Source organism: Salmo salar, chromosome ssa22 (assembly GCF_905237065.1).
Source record: "Salmo salar chromosome ssa22, Ssal_v3.1, whole genome shotgun sequence".
Lineage (NCBI taxonomy): Eukaryota > Metazoa > Chordata > Actinopteri > Salmoniformes > Salmonidae > Salmo > Salmo salar.
Genome location: NC_059463.1, coordinates 34,359,037 through 34,380,759, shown reverse-complemented (window position 1 = coordinate 34,380,759; position 21,723 = coordinate 34,359,037). Strand labels below are relative to the sequence as shown.

The 21,723-nt window shown below is 40.4% G+C and overlaps 1 protein-coding gene across 2 annotated transcripts in view; it reads right to left on the bottom strand.

Moving 5' to 3' along the window:
- Positions 1-457: 457 nt before the first annotated feature.
- Positions 458-21,723, bottom strand: part of LOC106583276 (SAP domain-containing ribonucleoprotein) — a 64,791-nt gene continuing 43,525 nt past the window's right edge. For both annotated transcript variants that reach the window (XM_014167244.2, XM_014167245.2), the window contains exons 10-11: positions 3,205-3,291; positions 458-659 (exon numbers count right to left, since the gene is read on the bottom strand). In XM_014167244.2, coding sequence (XP_014022719.1) covers positions 618-659; positions 3,205-3,291 — 129 coding nt within the window. In that variant the 3' untranslated portion in view covers positions 458-617. The remainder of the gene's footprint in view (positions 660-3,204; positions 3,292-21,723) is intronic.

The following is a 21,723-nucleotide window of genomic DNA, read 5'->3' as shown; positions in this document are numbered from 1 at the left end:
TCCAATTGAACATCTCTGGGGTGATCTGAAGAGGGCTGTGCACAGGAGATGTCCTCGCAATCTGACAGATTTGGAGCGCTTTTGCAAAGAAGAGTGGGTAAATATTGCCACATCAAGATGTGCCATGCTAATAGACTCCTACCCAAAAAGACTGAGTGCTGTAATAAAATCAAAGGGTGCTTCAACAAAGTAATAGTTTAAGGGTGTGCAGACAACCTTAAACCAGGTTATTGTGAGTTTTTTATTTTTTATTTTCCCCCCTCAAAGATTTCAGTTTGTTTTTCAATTGAATTGTTCACGTTATAGGTCACATTAAAGGTGGAAAAAGTTCTGACATGATTTATCTTTGTCTCATTATTTTAAATCACAAAAACCTGGCATTTTAACAGGGGTGTGCAGACTTTTTAAATCCACTGTATAGGACAAGTTTACTCAAGGGTTATTAGGACACTTGTGGGAAATTGGAAAAGATCTTTAATTTCCAAACTTTTACATACTGTAAATATTTGTTCTTACTAAACAGCATAGGTTGGTATTTTACCACTGTAGAACAAGAGTTACAAGTTTAAAAAATACAATGACATTTTAAAAAAAGTAAAAAAAATTGTCAAATTGAATCAATTATTTCCAAATCGTTCTGCGCGTTTCCTCTTCTTTGCCTGAAATGGGGGGGAAAACTGAACATGTAAGGAACATTCTACATAAATGTTGTCATGTGTGCCAAATGTATACAGAAGAGCATATACAAAATTAATTGTAAATTGTGACTCCACAGAATCGGGATTTATATTTGAAGTATATGCATGTGTAACAACAATAAATAGATCTTTCTTAAAATTGGTGAATTATTATATGAATGATGAGTGGTGGTGAGGAAACAAACATTACGTCAGAGTTTCAAGTCAGTATGAAGACTAACAGGCCTGATACCTGCGACATTAGAACGGCAAGCATCATCCTTACATACACTACCGTTCAAAAGTCGGGGGTCAAAACAAATGTCCTTGTTTTTGAAAGGAAAGCATTTTTTGTCCATTAAAATAAATTACAATTGATCAGAAACACAGTGTAGACATTGTTAATGTTGTAAATGACTATTGTAGCTGGAAACGGCAATTTTTTTATGGAATATCTACATAGGTGTACAGAGGCCCATTATCAGCAACCATCACGCCTGTGTTCCAATGGCATGTTGTGTTAGCTAATCCAAGTGTATTATTTTAAAAGGCTAATTGATCATAAGAAAACCCTTTTGCAGTTATGTTAGCACAGCTGAAAACTGTTGTTCTGATTAAAGAAGCAATAAAACTGGCCTTTAGACTAATTGAGTATCTGGAGCATCAGCATTTTTAGGTTCGATTGCAGGCTCAAAATGGCTAGAAACAAATAACTTTCTTCTGAAACGCGTCAGTCTATTCTTGTTCTAAGAAATGAAGGCTATTCCATGCGAGAAATTGCCAAGAAACTGAAGATCTCGTACAATGCTGTGTTCTACTCCCTTCACAGAACAGCGCAAACGGTCTCTAACCAGAATAGAAAGAGTGGGAGGGCCCGGTGCACAACTGAGCAAGAGGACAAGTACATTAGAGTGTCTAGTTTGAGAAACAGACGCCTCACAAGTCCTCAACTGGCAGCTTCAACAGTGAAGAGGCGACTCCGGGATGCTGGTCTTCTAGGCAGAGTTGCAAAGAAAAAGCAATTTCTCAGACTCGCCAATAAAAATAAAAGATGAAGATGGGCAAAAGAACAGACACTGGACAGAGGAACACTGTCTAGAAGGCCAGCATCTGGGAGTTGCCTCTTCACTGTTGACGTTGAGACTGGTGTTTTGCGGGTACTATTTAATGAAGCTGCCTGTTGAGGACTTGTGAGGCGTCTGTTTCTCAAACTAGACACTAATGTACTTGTCCTCTTGCTCAGTTGTGCACTGGAGCCTCCCACTCTTTCTATTTTGGTTAGAGACAGTTTGCGTTGTTCTGTGAAGGGCGTAGTACACAGCTTTGTACGAGATCTTCAGTTTCTTGGCAATTTCTCGCATGGAATAGCCTTCATTTCTCAGAACAAGAATAGACTGACGAGTTTCAGAAGAAAGTTATTTGTTGCTAGCCATTTTGAGCCTGTAATCGAACCCACAAATGCTGATGCTCCAGATCCTCAACTAGTCTAAAGAAGGCCAGTTTTATTGCATCTTTAATCAGAACAAGTTTTCAGCTGTGCTAACATAATTGCAAAAGGGTTTTCTTATGATCAATTAGCCTTTTAAAGTTATAAACTTGGATTAGCTAACACAACATGCCATTGGAACACAGGCGTGATTGGTTGCTGATAATGTGCCTCTGTACACCTATGTAGATATCCATAAAAAAAAACTGCCGTTTCCAGCTACAATAGTCATTTACAACATTAACATCTACACTGTATTTCTCATCAATTTGATGTTATTTTAATGGACAAAAAATGTGCTTTTCTTTCAAAGAACAATCATTTCTAAGTGACCCCAAACTTTTGAACAGTAGTGTATATGAGATCTAGTCATTTGATGACTTAGTTATGCATAATAATTCATAACCATATTACATGCTAGACAACATAAGAGCAGAAGTAAGCAAAAATACTGGATGACTATATAGGTCATCGACACGCTCAGATATTCTCTGGAATTCATGTGTACATTCAAGGAAACATCACAATCATTCCATTTTTTTTTTTTTAACTATCAAGGTAAAAACTTTGAACTGTTAAGGTAGACTCTAGGCTTGTATACCCCTATGAACTATGGACATTTTCCAAGAATATGGATTTTGGTTCTGTGGAAAGAAAGCCATAATTTACGCTTGTAAATGACTCACAATACATTTACCCAACAGATTTTCACATCTATTGACTAAAAATAGGTTCACAATATCAATTAAATGTTTGAGTTTGATTCTCTTTGAAACACTGGCTAAATATTGAGGTATTGCCCAATTACAGTTCCTTCAGAACTAGGCAATTCTTCGTTCTTTCTGTTCTAGAACATTCTAATAGCGACGTACAAAACATTTTAATACCCCCCTCCCCAACACACAACAACGTGAACATTCCGTTCACTTATTTTGAATGTTTCTCACAGCAGTGTTTGATCACTTGAAAGTCAGTCCGACCAGCTCTCTTTTGGCAACAACAGGTCATAGCCCAGGAACATGAAAACAAAACCTTTTGTACCTCACTGTCTTCAGCCCCAACTGCAGCAGCAGCGGTGAGAATCCCAAACCTCTCCTTCCTCTTTTTCAGTTTCTCGTCAACTTCAACCTGCAACACAACATCAGACAAGGATGAGGAGACTTCCAATGGTGTTTCGAAAAAGCAACAAACAAATGGCATTACATTGAATAAGGGTGGAGAAAAATACCCCCAAATTCTTGGTGTGAATTTCTAAGATTAAAAGGCTGAAAATCTGGTGGCCTGGTGAATAATTTTAAAAGGTTATGCGAGGACACAGCAAGCTTTCCTCACACACTGCGTTCTGGCAAGAGATTGCCAACTAGAACAAACTGACAGATTCCAGGTCATTGGTCAAACCTCCAAAAACACAACCCCCGAGGTCGGCTCCATCCCAATCTCCATCCCGGAAACCAAAGTGAGGAGCAGGAGGGGTTGAGTGGGATGCCTCATACAGTGAAGGACCAGCTTTAGGCTACATCCAGATATTTTCCATCCTTCTCCAAAAGTGTGCACTTGCACACTCAATATCATGGATTTAAGAATGTGCATATATGGAATTAAGGAAGTTCATGATCTTTGTTCTGCAACAATACTACACAGCAAATTGGCCAGTGTTACCTTGTGTTGATTTTCAGTGAACATTTCTAGTGTTGATTCAGTTGTTAAATTAACACTCAGTGTAAAATAACCAGTATTAAACCAAAACCACACCAATCATATTTCCTCATGCTCTATTGTAGGTAGATTTTTTTAATTGTTTGTTTCAATATCTGTTTTTGCATGTACACTGTTTGATTAATTAATGGTATGTTACTCAAATAAACACACATTTTCTAAACTACAGTGCATTCGGAAAGTATTCAGACCCCTTGACTGTTTCCACATTTTGTTACATTACAGCCTTATTCTAAAATGTATTTTATATTTTTTTCCCCATCAATCTACACACAATACTCCATAATGACAAAGCGAAAACAGGTTTTTAGAAATGTATGCACCTAAGTATTCAGACCCTTTGCTTTGAGACTCGAAATTGAGCTCAGGTGCATTTTGTTTCCACAACTTGATTGGAGTCCACCTGTGGTAAATTAAATTGATTGGACATGATTTGGAAAGCCATACACCTGGTCCTACAGTTGACAGTGTATGTCAGAGCAAAAACCAAGCCATGATGAGGTCGAAGGAATTGTCCGTAGAGCTCCGAGACAGGATTGTGTTGAGGCACAGATCTGAGGAAGGGTACCAAAACATTTCTGCAGCATTGAAGGTCCCCAAGAACACAGTGGATTACATCATTTTTAAATGGAAGTAGTTTGGAACCACCATGACTCTTTATAGAGCTGGCCACATGGCCAAACTGAGCAATCGGGGAAGAAGGGCCTTGCTCAGGGAGGTGACCAAGAACCCAATTGTCACTCTGACAGAGCTCTAGAGTGCCTCTGTGGAGATGGGAGAACCTTCCAGAAGGACAACCATCTCTGCTCCACCAATCAAGCCTTTATGGTAGTGGCCAGACAGAAGCCACTCCTCAGTAAAACGCACATGACAACCCGCTTAGAGTTTGCCAAAGGCATACCCAAGAAGACTCAAGGCTGTAATTGCTGCCAAAGGTGCTTCAACAAAGTACTGAGTAAAGGGTCTGAATACTTATGTAAATGTCATGTTTAAAAAAATGTATACATTTGCAAACATTTCTAAACACCGGTTTTTGCTTCGCTATTATGGGGTATTGTGTATCGATTGATGAAAAAAAATCATATTTAATCAATTTTAGAATAAGCCTGTAACGTAACAAAATGAGGAAAAACTCAAGGGGTCTGAATACTTTTCGAATGCACTGTAGTTCAATCTCTTACTTGTACTTATTGCACCAGTTACTGAAATGGTTGTTCCAGTTTAGATGGTTTAGGTAGTCTCATATCTCAGTCTTCCCAACCTGGCAGTTATTCTGAATGTAGGTTGCAGGTGAATATAAATTCAAAATGTTGGATATCCCCACCCTGGCTGGATTCCAATAGGAATTACATATCACTTGCAAGCCATCATAATGTGACTTGCAGGCCTGAAAACCATGAGTTTAAGGCCTTCCTAAATACTTGTTGTATTGCGTTAAACAATACAAAATGTATTAACATGTATAGGAAATATGCAAATAAGGCTTTACACTAAGTAATGTGTTATCTTAAAAGTGAAAAGTATAGACACTTGACCAGTGTTAAATTTACGCAATGGCGGCAGATCCGACTTTTCTCAAACCTTTTTTTCTTCTGCATATGTGTTAATTCTCTACTTTAGGCACACTCTGCTCTAGTGAATGCTGCTCATTTAATAAAGTTGGATCAAAACTGAGTCAATGTCTGTAAGATCCTATAATGATAGTATTCTACATAACAGAATCGAATATAATGGCATAGTATTAGGTTACTGTAAGACAAAAACACCACTGCATTTGTCTCACATGGCCAAAACTCAACAGCATGCACCACTCAGCAAAGTACACAGGTAGGCTATGCCAGCCTTTCTCAAACTTTTTTAGTGCAAAGGACCAGCAAGGCATGGCCTTTTTTACCGCTTTGGTAAAAAATAATTGACAATTGCATGTTTATAAACACCAATTTTATTGCATTTATTTTGACTTTCACTAAATGAATGAACTTTGTATATACTTGGCTGCCTTCATGGTTTGTCTGTCTGTCTTGTACTCATGGGAAGTGTCTCTCTCTGTGCTTTCTTCAGGGGCTGTCTGTATCTGTCCTTCTGTATGGGCTGTCTTCAGAGGCTGACAGTCTAAATGACAAAACAATTTAAAAAAATGTAATTATACACAATGTAACCACAATTCAATTTTTATAAACATAATCTTGCATTCTTTCAATATATACACTATTTAAAAAAATATAATAGTTAAACATGTTTGACTCACCTAATCAATTTGAGATGGGTGTGCCTGTCTCTTGGACACTTGTCAAACCTCGGAGGGAAGGAGGAGAGGGATACTCTCAAAGTGTTTAACAGCCAGTCTGCTGCGATATTTTAATTTTGTTGCAGCAAGAGAGGAAAAGCTGGTCTCACATAAGTATGTGGAATAAAAAGGGATGAACGTCTTCACTCCCATCTCGCTGAGTTGCTGAACAGCCAGAATGTGGAAAGGCGTATCTCATTAAAATGAGCGTGTATGCCTTGGTCACAGGACAGCGCCAATAGTTTATCCTAAAGAACAGGTGACAAGCTGAGTCTCTTCAGTGTTGGTGAACGGACTACTCATCCATCGCTTCCCGAGCGGGGATAAGATTGTGAGGGGAAGTAATCCTCGAATTTGATCAGAGTTTGGCTCAGATGTGACCCCATCAATTTACGCATGTGATCAATGTCCACATCCCCCTTGTCAGCCAGAGTTGAGAATAGGGGGGGAACATATCGAAAATGCCTCTATCCACTTGGTCTCTCCTGATGCCCAGCTTTTTTTGGAAAGTGGCAACTAAACTCAGCAAAAAAAGAAACGTCCCTTTTTCAGGACCCAGTCTTTCAAAGATAATTCGTAAAAATCCAAATAACTTCACAGATCTTCATTGTAAAGGGTTTAAACACTGTTTCCCATGCTTGTTCAATGAAGCATAAACAATTAAATGAACATGCACCTGTGGAATGGTCGTTAAGACACTAACATCTTACAGACGGTAGGCAATTAAGATCACAGTTATGAAAACTTAGGACACTATAGAGGCCTTTCTACTGACTCTGAATAACACCAAAAGAAAGACACCCAGGGTCCCTGCTCATCTGCATGAACGTGCCTTAGGCATGCTGCAAGGTGGCATGAGGTGCAATCCATGAGGAGGAGATGAACTGCAGTACTTAATACAGCTGGTGGCCACACCAGATACTGACTGTTACTTTTGTTCAGGGACACATTATTCCATTTCTGTTAGTCACATGTCTGTGGAACTTGTTCAGTTTATGTCTCAGATGTTGAATCTTATGTTCATACAAATATCTACATGTTAAGTTTGCTGAAAATAAACGCAGTTGACCGTGAAAGGATGTTTCTTTTTTTGCTAAGTTTATATACAAGAAGTTGGGCTGCATTTGAAATGTCTGTCTCATCTAATTGGATTGCAAAGCAATTCGATGAGTGTGCTCGGTCTAAAACCTGTGACTCTATCATCTGCCATATCCTGGATTCTACACATGACATTGTCATTGAAAAGTGGTATTTCACTGATCTTTGTAGCAGCAATTGGGCCCAAAATCTCTCGGCAAGCATCCAGACTGAGGGAATGACCAACTTTTCAACTATAGTGAAAGAAGCCTGGCACTTGGAAATGTTATGAGAGAGTAAGTATGAAGCCTTCAGTAAACTCTCGTTGTCTGTGAAAATATTGTACAGCATTTTTGATTGGTTGGTCTGCTCACCTCGTTCGTTTAACCTTGAGATGTGGATGCTTTGTTTCTAAATGTCTGCACATTTGATGGCTTCATAGCATGTTGCGGAGGCAAGTCTGACATCACAGACTGGTTTTGGCAGGCAGCTGTTATTTGAAACAAATCCAAACTTGATGTAGCGTACTATCAAGTGAATGGATGATACTTTTTTGCCTCAGTGGACCTAAAAAAATGTACCTTCTTTTACATTAAAATACTAATCTAGTTGCTTTTGTTTAAAGCAGGCCATGGTTAACTAAAAGGGAGAGCAAGAGCGTGCAGGCTGCACAGCAGGGTTAGCTTGTGTGTGTGTGTGTTTGGTGTGCTATACTTCATCATGGCAACACAATTTGTTTACTGCAGCATGCATCGTTAAGTAGGCCTAGGGCAAGAATTTAGTCAAGACAAATATTCCAGGGACTGACAAGCATTCCTCCACGGACTGGCGCCGGTCCACGGACCAGGGTTTGAGAAGGGCTATGCTACATATTGTTAACGGCATCTGCTCTGAAATTCACTCACTATACATCATTCAAAACAACACTGTAGACTAGTTCGAAACACTGTATAACTCAAGATCTAAATGCATGTCCCCATGAAACTGATTGAGATCAAATGGTTGATATGCAGATGCTGCATGGACGGTTCACCAGTAAAACTGGAATTATCATTCACAAATCGACAGTGAGAAATGTGAAAGGAGACCACAAAAATGTGTGTGTAAAGTAGAGGTAAAGAAACATGCGCAGAATGTGACCCGCATATAAAAGAAAGTCTGGAAAAAGTTGGATCCCCAGCCACAGCCTTAAATTTAACACTGGAGAATTTGCTGCGTAGCTTAATAAAAGACCAACAAAGAAGGTGAATAATTGCTTTTGAAGACGGATATGAAGGAGGTTGCTCTACCACCAGAATTGTTGAAATAAGAAAATTAAGTTGGTCAAAATTCCATCATTTTCTGAAGTTTACATCTGTGGCCGATGGCCATAGGCTACATATACTGCTTTGCTTAATTCAACTGCATGTCATTGCAATTACAATTCTGTGCACTGTGGTTTCAAGTGAAGATTACAAAGCAAAGATTAGAAGCAGAAATATATAAAAGTAACATTTTGGTGCCGAAACCCAGACTAAAGAGTATGGCACCCAGATGCCAATTTTTTCTCTACAGAGCCAAATATGACAATTTAAGTTGCCACTTGATTTACCATTCAAGTTATGTCCAAAAGAGTGGGATTACACATGCAATTGTCAAATCAGGATTGTGGATGTACAGCCACACACAATTATTCATAGATAGTTTATTTTATCTTTACCATAGATTGGAGAATAAAAAAACAAATCTTTGCTTGCACATTGACTTTTCCTTTCCAGTTACTTGACACAACATTTTCACAAAATACTACTAAAGAACACAATCATGGACTGAGAGGATGTGTTTGTCACAAAATATTGAGTAGAGGGAAGGGGTTGGTTTATGAAAAGGGTTGTGCATTTCTTTAAAGCCTGCACAGTCAGTGAAAGGCTCTGTGGGGTCTCCATAGTTCACATGGCAAACTCTCAAAAACTGTGTGAGGGGGGTGTTGTCCCCCTGCCCCTGTCATGCCTTAAGCAGAGGCCAGTGTTGACACAGTGCTGGCCAATCTAATTTTGATTGTCAGGAGCAGGGAACGGCAATCCCCCCCTTCACCCCCTTGAGATCATCAAGTTCATTTCTCTGGCTGCAGTGTTATTTTTTTGTGCCCCCCCAAGGCCTCTCTATCCTCCCTCTCTCTCTCTATTCACAAAGCCATTCTAGAACAGCTTGAATTAGTGACAGTTATTATTCAGACTAATGAGTAAAAACTCAGAGGCTACAACAGTTTAGCTAAATGCAAAGAAGTGGAGGGGAAAGGAATCGGTCAGAGGCAAGATGACGGGTATAATACTTCATTCAACTCTTTTAGTATAAAGTCACTTTATCCACAAATAACAACCAAGCCCACAGAAACACTAAAATACCAAAGTTTTCAGACATCACTATTTATGATTAATAGAAACTGACAGAGTTGACGATCATCTCTGTAGTTCCCTTTGTGAGAGACAGGGATGACATCAAATTCTGAGTGAGATGAAATTTTGACATGTCAAGGAGCCTTCATTGTTTTCCCAGATCTGTATGGCCAGAGAGGACAGATGGCCCTCTATACTTCTATACAAAAGTGTGTGCGTACATTTGAGTGTGTGTGGTTCCATACACTTTGTGGGGGAAAAGGGTATTATCATTCCAGATTCAAATGCACATAGAGCTGAGAGTCTGGCCAAGCACTCTTCTCTTTAAAAATCCCATGTAAATGATGGTCCTTCAGATGAGTAGACAAATGCCTTGTCTACAGTGCCTTCAGAAATAATTCATACCCCTTGATTTATTCCACATTTTTGTTACAGCCTGAATTCAAAATGGATTAAATAGATTTTTTTCTCACCCATCTACACACAATACCCCATAACGACAAAGTCAAAACATGTTTAGAAATGCAGAAATCACACCCCTTTGCTATGACACTCCAAATTGAGCTCAGGTGCATCCAATTTCCTTTGATCATCCTTGAGATGTCACTACAAATTGATTGGAGTCCACCTTTGGCCAATTCAATTGTTTGGACATGATTTAAAAAGAAACACTTGTCTATATAAAAGGTTCCACAGTTGACAATGCACGTCAGAGCAGAAATTATACCAAGGAATTGTCCATAGACCTCTAGGATAGAAATGTGATGAGGCATATATCTGGGGAAAGGTATAAAACAATTTCTAGTGTTCAAAGTTTCCAAGAGCACAGTGGTTTCCATCATTGGGAAATGGAAAATATGGAACAACCCACTCTCCCTAGAGCTGGCCAAAGCCGGGGATTCAGTTCTTCACAAATGTATTCTCAGGAACGATAAATTAAATTTGCTTACCTTAAATTCAAATTAAATTATACACGATGTGGTAATGCAGAAAACAGTTCAATTACCCCTTACACGCATGGAAATTAGCCTATATGGAAAAGGACAAATTGAAATGTTTCTAACAGAACTATAAAAGGCATATGCATGACCATGGCAGCAAATGAAAGACTTGAGATTACTGGGAAATTATCATACCAAAAGGTGAGGCCACAACAGTTCAATTGACACCACACTGAATCCAAACATTGCACTGCTGATTGTCTATTTTACATTTACTGTACTTACACAGCATTTGTCAATAACGAAATTTGAATACATTCAATAACATAAGAATATACATTTACATTGGAGTAGATGCAAGATAAGAAAAAAATATTACAAAGGTTTGAGTGAGAGGTCTAACTGTTGTCTCCAAGTGGCCCCACACCTCTCCAAACTGTGTACAGTTTCTAAGTTATTTCAATGCACTTTAATGACTCAAGGAAAGAGCCTTCAACTATGAGGTGTTTTTTAAATTTATTTTTTAGCTCTCCTAGCTTTTCCATTGAGGAACTGAGGCAAGCACACTTGCAGTTTGTTTGGAACACAGCCCTGCATCCCCACCATCACACAATTACTGTTGTTGTTTACACAATCCAGAAACATTACATACATCACAATCTGGGTCAGGTGGGCACAAAAGGCACTTCAGACAAACATTGTAATTTTGGTGCGTATAGAATGAGTCATGAGTGCATTCAAGTGCGTGTTCCGCGGCTCATTTTCTTCACAATATTTTTTCTTAATTATGTTCAGGACAACCCAGGGTATAGCATGTCATCCTTGTAACTGTGGCTGAAACAAAGCGATCATAAATATTGATCATGCAAATGACATGATTTTTTTTACATCTTGTTAGTGAGCATTTTTCCTTTGCCCAGATAATCCATCAACCTGACAGGTGTGGCATTTCAAGAAGCTGATGAAACAGCATGATCATACAGGTGCACCTTGTGCTAGGGACAATAACCAGCTACTCTAAAATGTGCCATTTTGTCACACAACACAAAGCCACAGATGTCTCAATTTGATGAAGCGTGCAATTGGCATGCTGACTGCAGGAAAGTCCACCAGAGCGATTGCTAGAGAATTGAATGTACATTTCTCTACCATAAGCATCGTTTTAGAGAATGTGGAGGTATGTCCAACCTGCCTCACAACCGTAGACCACGTGTAACCACGCCAGCCCAGGACCTCCACATCCAGCTTCTTCACCTGTGGGATCGTCTGAGACCAGCCACCCAGACAGCTGATGAAACTGGGTTTGCACAACCAAATGCTCACCTTCGATGGCCACAGGCACGCTGGAGTAGTGTGCTCTTCACGGATGATCCCGGTTTCAACTGTACCGGGCAGATGGCAGACAGCGGTATGGCGTCGTGTGGGCGAGCGGTTTGCTGATGTCAACGTTGTGAGCAGAGTGCCCCATGGGGTTATGGTATGGGCAGGCATAAGCTACGGACAGTGAACACAATTGCATTTAAAATCGATGGCAATTTGAATGCACAGATAAGGTGATGAGATTCTGAGGCCCATTGTCGTGCCATTCATCCGCCGCCATCACCTCATGTTTCAGCATGATAACGCATGGCCCCATGTCGCAAGGATCTGTATACAAAGAAAAGGTCCTAGTACTTGCATGGCCTGCATACTCATGTGACATGTCACCTATTGAGCATGTTTGGGGTGCTCTGGATTGATGTGTACGACAGCATGTTCCAGTTCCCGCCAATATCCAGAAAGAGAAGTAGTACAACATTCCACAAGCCACAATCAACAGCCTAATCAACTCTGTGAAGGATCCCGCTGCATAATGCAAATGGTGGTCACCAGATACAGACTGGTTTTCTGATCCACGCCCTTACCTTAACGTATCTATGACCAACACATGCATATCTGTATTCAGTCATGTGAAATCCATAGATTAGGGCCGAATTAATTTATTTCAATTGACTGATTTCTTTATGAACTAACTCAGTAAAATCTTTGAAATTGTTGCATGTTGCGTTGATATTTGTTCACTGCATATGTATTGATTCGATAACGCGATTGGATGTTCCAAACATACTGCTAGTTATAGTGCATTCGGAAAGTATTCAGACCCCTTGAATTTTTCCACATTGCGTTACATTACAGCCTTGTTAGAAAATTGATTCGTTTTTTTCCCCCCCTCAATCTACACACAATACCCATAATGACAAAGCAAAAACAGGTTTAGAATTTTTTCAAATGTATAAAAAGAAACAATTTACATTGACATAAGTTTTCAGACCCTTTACTCAGTACTTTGTTGAAGCACCTTTTGCAGTGATTACAGCCTCGAGTCTTTTTGGGTATAACTCTACAACTTCGGCACAACTGTATATGGGGAGTTTCTCCCATTCTTCTCTGCAGATCCTCTCAAGCTCTGTCAGGTTGGATGGGGAGCGTCGCTGCACAGCTATTTTCAGGTCTCTCCATAGATGTTATATCGGGTTCAAGTCCGGGCTCAGGCTGGGCCACTCAAGATCATTGAGACTTGTCCCGAAAACACTCCTGCGTTGTCTAGGCTGTGCGCTTAGGGTCATTGTCCTGTTGGAAGGTGAACCTGAGGTCCTGAGCACACTGGAGCAGGTTTTCATCAAAGATCTCTGTACTTTGTTCCGTTCATCTTTTTCTTGATCCTGACTAGTCTCCAATGTCCCTGCCACTGAAAAACATCCCCACAGCATGATGCTGCCACCACCATGCTCACCGTAGGGATGGTGCCAGGTTTCCTCCAGACGTGAAGCTTGGCATTCAGGCCAAAGAGTTCAATCTTGGTTTCATCAGACCAGAGAATATTGATTCTTATGGTCTGAGAGTCCTTTGGCAAACTCCAAGCGGGCTGTCGTGCCTTTTACTGAAGGGTGGCTTCCATCTGGCCACTCTACCATAAAAGGCCTGATGGGTAGAGTGCTGCAGAGATGGTTGTCCTCGTGGAAAGTTCTCCCATCTCCACAGAGGAACTCTGCAGAGTGACCATCAGGTTCTTGGTCACCTCACTGACCAAGGCCCTTCTCTCCCGATTGCTCAGTTTTGCTGGGAGGCCAGCTCTAGCAACAGTCTTGGTGATTCCAAACTTCTTCCATTTAAGAATGATGTAGGCCACTGTGTTCTCGAGGACCGTCAATGCTGCAGAAATGTTTTGCTACCCTTCCCCAGATCTGTGCCTCGACCTAATCCCGTCTCAAAGCTCTATGGACAATTCCTTCAACCTCATACCTTGGTTTTTGCTCTGACATGCACTCAACTGTGGGGCCTTATATAGACAGGTGTGTTTATTTTCTAAATCATGTCCAAACAATTGAATTGGCCACCAGTGGACTCCAATCAAGTTGTAGTGACATCTCAAGGATGATCAAAGGAAATTGGATGCACTTTAGCTCAATTTGGAGTGTCATAGCAAAGGGGTGTGAATACTTATAAATTAGATTTATGTATTTCATTTTCAAAAATGTGCAACCTTTTTCACATCGTCATTATGGGGTATTCAGGGTTCGTACAGACCGTGGCAAGTAAAATTCATGGACTTAAGTACTTTTTAAAGCACTAGTATTTACTTTCAAGGAGCATCAATTTGTAATAGTTCCTATTACACCATTTTTTCAAGTCGCCACCAGAAGCCAGTATACTGCCACATCCGCATGAAAAAAACTAACTTACTATTTATCACTACCTTACAAGTTCTACTCAATAATACATGTTTCACTACTTATTTACTACATAAGAGCGGTAAGTCAGTACTGATGATGTTGACTTAGTTCCTTATATGAACTGTAACTCAGTAAAATGTTTATTTTTGTTCGGTGTACTTGATATTTAAATTGTCTTTATATTTCACAAAATGTTAGGCCCCACATAATGACATGAAAGCACCTTAGTTGACTCTAAAATATTGTATTCTATACCCATTTGAAGATAAACAAGTTATTAATGTGTTTGATACGATTAAAGATTCTCTCAGGGGACTCTATTTAAATTTTAGGCGACCCAACATGGGTCCCGGACCCCAAGTTTGGGAACCACTGTACTACTAACCTCTCTCCCTGCTTGCTTCAATGCTTCCTCTCTCTGTCTATCTCCTTTGCTTCCTTCATTGCAGCCTGACTCACCACTGTCTGTCTCACTACTCTCTGTAAAGAAAAGGTATTTTATTATGCCCATCTTGATTATAGCTAGCTTAATTTCAGTCAACTGCTCCTGCTTAGGTCAGGCTCAGTTCAATGTTAGCTATAACTAGCTGGCTAGAAGGATGAAAATAGCTACCTGGCTAATAGCCAGAGCCCTTGAGCTACCAAGCTAGCTAGACACCTGAAATATCAGCGACTATTTACCAGTTGTACACTGATTCTCTGAAAGTCAGGAGGTTTTTATTTGGGGGGGGGGGGCAGGGGTCTGTTGACATTGCAGGGGTCAAGGGATGTTTACAAAATTCCCACTGTCAGCGGCGTCTCTCTGCCACTTTAGGTCTTGGCTGAGGTAGTTTGTTTCATCTCTCGGCCTATGTCGTGGGCAGATTTTCCCGTTGGACAGAGTAGCGAATGAATGCGCTGCTAACAAGGCAAATCCTGGGGAGCAGGCGAACATTGAGCATACATTAATCACTCATGATTCCACTCGTTCGCTGAGGAAAACGCGATTAAAACTCAGATCAAGAAGCCTTCTGAGCGTTGATCAACACTGGGAACGCAATAAGTGGGTAAACAATAATTAACTAAATAAAAAAGGTGCGTAAACGGCGTTTACCCTCCACTACATCTCTGTTTGGGTCTGGCAAAACCCATTCATAAACATAAATATCCTGCCAGGCAGGAATAAATCTACATTTCCCCTGCATTTTAGCCATCAATGTGACGTTTGGTGGCGCCTAATCAGTCAGTTATGTAGCTGCCTGGCTGAGTGCCCGTGTGGGTAAAATGAGCGAGCTCGCCTGGCAACCAGAGGAAATAAAAACTCAGTAGTCTGCCTGGAAATTAATTTGCAAGACCAATAAATTGTTCTAATAAATAATTTCCTCATTTTCTTTTACCCTCATTTTAATTCAAGTACTTTTCAAAAACCAACTTGAGCAAATGTCTGATTAAAGGTATTCCAGTACTTGAATTTCAGAGTGCCAAATTCAAGTACTTTAAGCACCTTGTGTGAACCCTGGGTATTGTGTTTGGATGGGAGAGAAAATAAATATATTTAATCCATTTTGAATTCGGGCTGTAACAACAAAATGTGGAATAAGCCAAGGGTTATGAATACCTTCTGAAGGCAATGTACGTGCAGATACATGCACCACATCATTGCCATTGCTCTGCTGTGTGCGTGCATCTTGCTAGCTGTCACTCAAATGGCAAGGGGCTGAAGCTCATTGGCTAGAACTCGAATTGCTAGGGGGCTGGCACACGTTGGGGAAAACTGTATTGGGACAGCTTCTAGAAAAACATTTGCTTTCAGACTAGGGATTTCGTGGCTAATTGAGGCATGACAGTAATTCTGCTCATAGATTATGCATATGAACTACACATTGACACTTCTAGCCCAAAGCAGGAGGTTTAAAAAAAATACTTAGTCTCAAGATCAGACTTGTGATTTTATGCTCACTAATGATTTTAAGTTCAAAGAAAGATTTTGAAACGTGTATATGTCATCAGAATTAGTCAAATATAGTTGCTTCTAAATAAGGGTAGATATGGTTTGTATGACTTAACTATCCACATTCAGGAGTATGAGGATAACTGTGAGAACTAAATAGTCCTAGGTAATTAGGTATGCTTTGAACAAGTTAACCAGAAATGGAAAAGACGCATAGAACATAGCTATTTAGCTATGATTAGAAGGAAATGTTCTAAGCTTCTGTATAAAAACAATATTGTTATCCTTTTATCAACGTAAGCTGTGTTGGGACAGTGACAATCGTTTTGTTTTTGCACTGTACTCCAGCACTTTGGATTGAAATGGATTTTACCATGATTACAGACCATTCTGAATAATAATGAGGGAGAAAGTTACAGAAATACACATCATACCCCCAAGACATGCTAACTTCTCACCATTACAATAACAGGGGAGGTTAGCATTTTGGGGTATGATTTGCGAGTGTACCTTTCTCACTCATAATTATTCACAATTCATTCAGGATTACCCATAATCACAGTAGCGTCCACATTAATGTAGGTGTTTAGAAACATTCTATTCTTATTTACAACTTTTTACTACTTCAATACACAAGTGAATGTCCCAATAATTTGGTCCCCTAAATAGTCCTCTAATTACCATCAAATTAAATCTGACAGTCTGCAATTTAACCTCCGTCATTTATAATTTAAAAAGGGCCAAAAAAAAAGTAGCTGTTGTCACTGTCCCAATACTGTATATTATACAGCCTAATCTACAGTGAGTATCTGTAAATCTAACATACATTTCATGGATATCTAAAGACAAACTAAAACTATTCAATTTAGTTCAGTCTAATTAACCTACAATTGTGAGAAGCAATAACAGCTGAAAGTTTACCCAAAAAAAGCATGTTCCTATGTCAGATAGACTTCGCAGAGAAAATAGGAATGATACACCATTACCCACAAATCATTCAGGGGGAGGAGCTATAAAAAATGAAGACATACAAACGTGAAAATGTGCTCAGCCCTTTCCACCCCCATTCCTAAAACCACCAAGGCCTCCCTACAAGCGCCGTCGCAAAGAACAGTTTTCACTTGACCTGAAAGCACAACTGCAGATTGTCAAAGCTAATCTTGACAGTACAGAGAACAAATCCTACCCCAAAGACCAAAGGTGAAAGCTCAATGATATTCTGACAGGGAGGGAGGGGGGGGTCACTGAAAAACAGACCAGCACACATAAAAGAACAATACTACAAAACATTACACATTATGGAAAACAGTTGTGAAACTAGCTACCTTATATATTAAAACATATACATATTTCAAATAAATAAAAAAAGGTAGGGACAGGGTGAAAATGTAACAATGGGGCAGGGTGGCGTGGAAGGTGCGTGATTTACAAGCTGTCAGCTGATTACCCTACTGATGAAGAGCAGTGGGCCCCATTCTCTGTCCAGTGCCTCATGTCCCTCCCATCGCCACCCCAACACTCCCAATACCCCATCGGAAGAGGTCTGTTGCGTTGTGGCCTCACTAAATCAACATTGTTCAAATGAGAGAACACTTGACCCCAAGCAGCCTCGGCCCATCACGTGGGTGTCAGTGCCATAATGGGCGGCACATTTTGATTCGTGGGAAAGCCTGGGTCATGTCAGGCCAAAATTACCTCAATCAAAACGCCAGCATCGAGACATTTGTCAAACTCACCTCAGCCCCCCCCACCCAAACACGCCTCCCTCCAACACCACTCCAGTCACACATCCATCTTGGAAAACAACAAAGACAAATGCCGTGTCCAGCTAGGCTACCCCTCCGGCCTAAAACATAGGCGCACACTTAAACCTGCCACAAACCAGCTTGACCACTCCCCAAAAAGGCCCCATCTCTTATCAGGGGAGTGGATCTCTAAATATGGGAGAAAACGTTTGGCACCAGTTTTCTGATGGCACTCCCCCTAACCTGTGCTCTGTGTCCCTCAGGTGTTAGGGGGCCTAGCCTCTGACCCACTGACCTATAACACTCCTGATGTGAGTAGGTCCACAGAGCAACGTCAAACAACACTTATCAGCCCCAGGAATGGTGCTAACATCAAGGAGTGTGGGACAGTCTGGCGGCTAAAGGCTGAAGCAATATGTGCTGCCAAGTTCTATAAAACTAAGGCCATGAAAGGTGTACTTGTTAGTCACCCATACGCAATCTCACTATATTCATATTTTTATAGAGTACTGAAATATTTTGAAAAATGTAAAACGGTGCAATCGTGTTCTGTTTGACCTGGCAGATAATCTTACTAATATTCATTCTTAGCACATTTTCAACTACATAATAACCAACTAATCAATTTGGCATTCGACCATCTTGCTGCTCAACTATGAGCTTAGTGAGTGTACTCTGCAGTGACCACTAGGGAGCGAGCCATCATCAGCTTGGAGACCTGTACTAGCATTAGCATTAGCATCAAAAATGTGATTCTCATTTAAAATAAATATTGTTTTTGAAAAGAAAAAATCACATTTTCAAACAGTCCATTTATATTTTCCAACGGGCACATTTGGGTGAGGTTTTTTTAACGCCTGAGTAGCCTCGTTTCACTGCCAAAAATAAAATTATACCGTCTAGTGTTCAGCGAAATAACAATGTCAAATACAGGTAGCCTAGTCAAATAATTAACATCCAATCACATTAACTGTTGCTCACTCGCGGGAATTCCACTAACGGTCCGTATGTAGCTGCTGCTCTTTCCATTTGCTCGAAAATTGATAAAATGGTTAAAAAAAGGCCCGCGTCCATAGAGACACATACCAGCTCTACTGGTAGTACTGCTACTACCAGCGATACTACACCTGCACCTGTCGGCGACACAAGTTGTTCTTGTTCCACGAGCACATCCAATGCTAGCATCAGTAATTCTACATTTGTTGTTAGCCCAGCTAACATGGACACTGACAGTTGTGCATCTGATGTAGCCGAAGAGCTACTGCCCCCTTACCCGGGAAAGCACTGAACAACAGACAGGGACGTTGGACCATCGAAGTGGCGCAAATATGACGAGAACTACATTGATTTGGGGTTCACTTATATTGGGAGTAGCGCCTTTCCTCGCCCACATTATGTTATATGTGCACAAGTACTATCTCACAACTCGGTGAAACCTTCACTCTTGCGCAGACATTTAGAAACAAAACATGCCAATTTGAAAAATAAGCCACAGGAGCTTTTTTTGCGAGAATTAAGACGTCTTTCAAGTAGTAAGACATGTATAAAAGCAACAGATACCATAAGAAGGGGCTAGAAGCGTCTTATATGGTGAGCTACCGAGTGGCTAGGACAGGCAAGCCCCATACTATTGTGGAAGACTTAATTCTTCCTGCTGCCGCGGATATGGCTGGGACAATGCTGGGGGAAAAGGCCAAAAAGACTATACAGACAATGACTTCATCAAACAACACTGTTTCACGACACATCAGTGACATGGCAGGAGATGTTCTGAAACAATTACTGCTTCGCACACAAGCCAAATAATTCTATGCATTACAGCTGGATGAGTCAACAGACGTGGCGGGCCTGGCACATGTCCGTTACGTTTATGGGGGGGTCAATTAAGGAAGATATCCTCTTCTGCAAACCAGGACAACAGGAGAGGATATTTTTAAAGTACTAGACAGCTTTGTGACATCAAATGGACTTTGGTGGTCAAGATGTGTTGGTATCTGTACTGATGGCACAAAAGCCATGACAGGGAGACATAGTGGAGTGGTAACGTGTGGGCAAGCAGTTGCTCCCGACTCCACTTGGGTACATTGCAGCATCCACCGAGAGGCTCTTGCTGCCAAGGGAAAGCCTGACAGCTTGAAAGACGTTTTGGACACTACAGTGAAAATTGTTAAAGCAAGGCCCCTGAACTATCGTGTATTTTCTGCACTATGCAATGATATGGGCAGCGACCATGTAACGCTTTTACAACATACAGCAGTGCGCTGGTTATCAAGGGGCAAAGTATTGACACGTTTTTTTGAATTGAGAGATGAGCTTAAAGTTTCTTTACTGACCATCATTTTCACTTGTCTGACCGCTTGCATGATGACGAGTTTCTCACACGACTGGCCTATCTGGGTGATGTTTTTTCTTGCCTGAATAATCTGAATCTAGGATTACAAGGACTCTCCGTAACTACATTCAATGTGCAGGATAAAATTGAGGCTATGATTAAGAAGTTGGAGCTCTTCTCTGTCTGCATTAACAAGGACAACACACAGGTCTTTACATCATTGTATGATTTTCTGTGAGCAAATGAACAAGTTTACAGACAATGTCAAATGTGATATAGCGAAGCACCGGAGTGATTTGGGTGCGCAATTACGCAGGTACTTTCCCGAAACGGATGACACAAACAACTGAATTCGTTATCCCTTTCATGCCCTGCCTCCAGTCCACTTACCAGTATCTGAACAACAGAGCCTCATTGAAATTGCAACAAGTGGTTCTGTGAAAATGTAATTTAAATCAGAAGCCACCGCCAGATTTCTGGATTGGGCTGCGCTCAAAGTATCCTGCCAAGGCAAATCGCGCTGTTAAGACACTGATGCCCTTTGCAACCACGTACCTATGTGAGAGAGTAGATTCTCGGCCCTCACTAGCATGAAAACTAAATACAGGCACAGACTGTGTGTGGAAAATGATTTAAGACAGACTCTCTCCAATACAACCCAACATTGCAGAGTTATGTGCATCCTTTCAAGCACACCATTCTCGTTAACTTGTGGTGAGTTATTCACAATTTTCAATGAACAAATAAGGTTTTATATATAACATGGTTAAATAAAGAGCAAAATTATTTATTATTATTTGTGCCCTGGTCCTATAAGAGCTTTGTCACTTCCCACGAGCTGGGTTGTTACAAAAACTCACTCATTCTTATGAGTAATAAATGTATCGTATAGTGTGTGTGTGGAAAAAAAAAACATTTGAGAGCACGCTGATCCTGGTGCTAGAGGGGGTGTGCAGCTGGAGGTTGAATGTTTGAAGGGGTACAGGACTATAAAAAGTTTGGGAACCACTGCTCTAGAGGGTAGAATTTGAAAAATGATACTTGATACCAAAACAATACCACAAAATAAAAAGCAGTGAGTAGGACTGATTTCCTGCAGTTATGTTTTCACTGTCAAAATAATATCAAACTTTCCTTTTTTTAAATATATATATATAAAAAAAAAAAGTGATGTTCTAAGTCCACAACAGTGCTTAAGCAACATCAGGGGACCATTTCATAGGCCTGGAAAAATTAGAAATTTATATTTTGGGATGCAAAATGCTGAGGGCCCAAAAATATTACTTTTTTTTTTACACTGAAACACGCAAAAAGAATCCCTGCCAGGGGGAAATGCAGGTTAACTAATTAAACAACAAAAGAACATAATCTACATGATCAGGCTGTGTGTGTAAAAGTGGTTAATGTGAACCTAACTCACAGATAAAAAATGTAAAGCAAACAA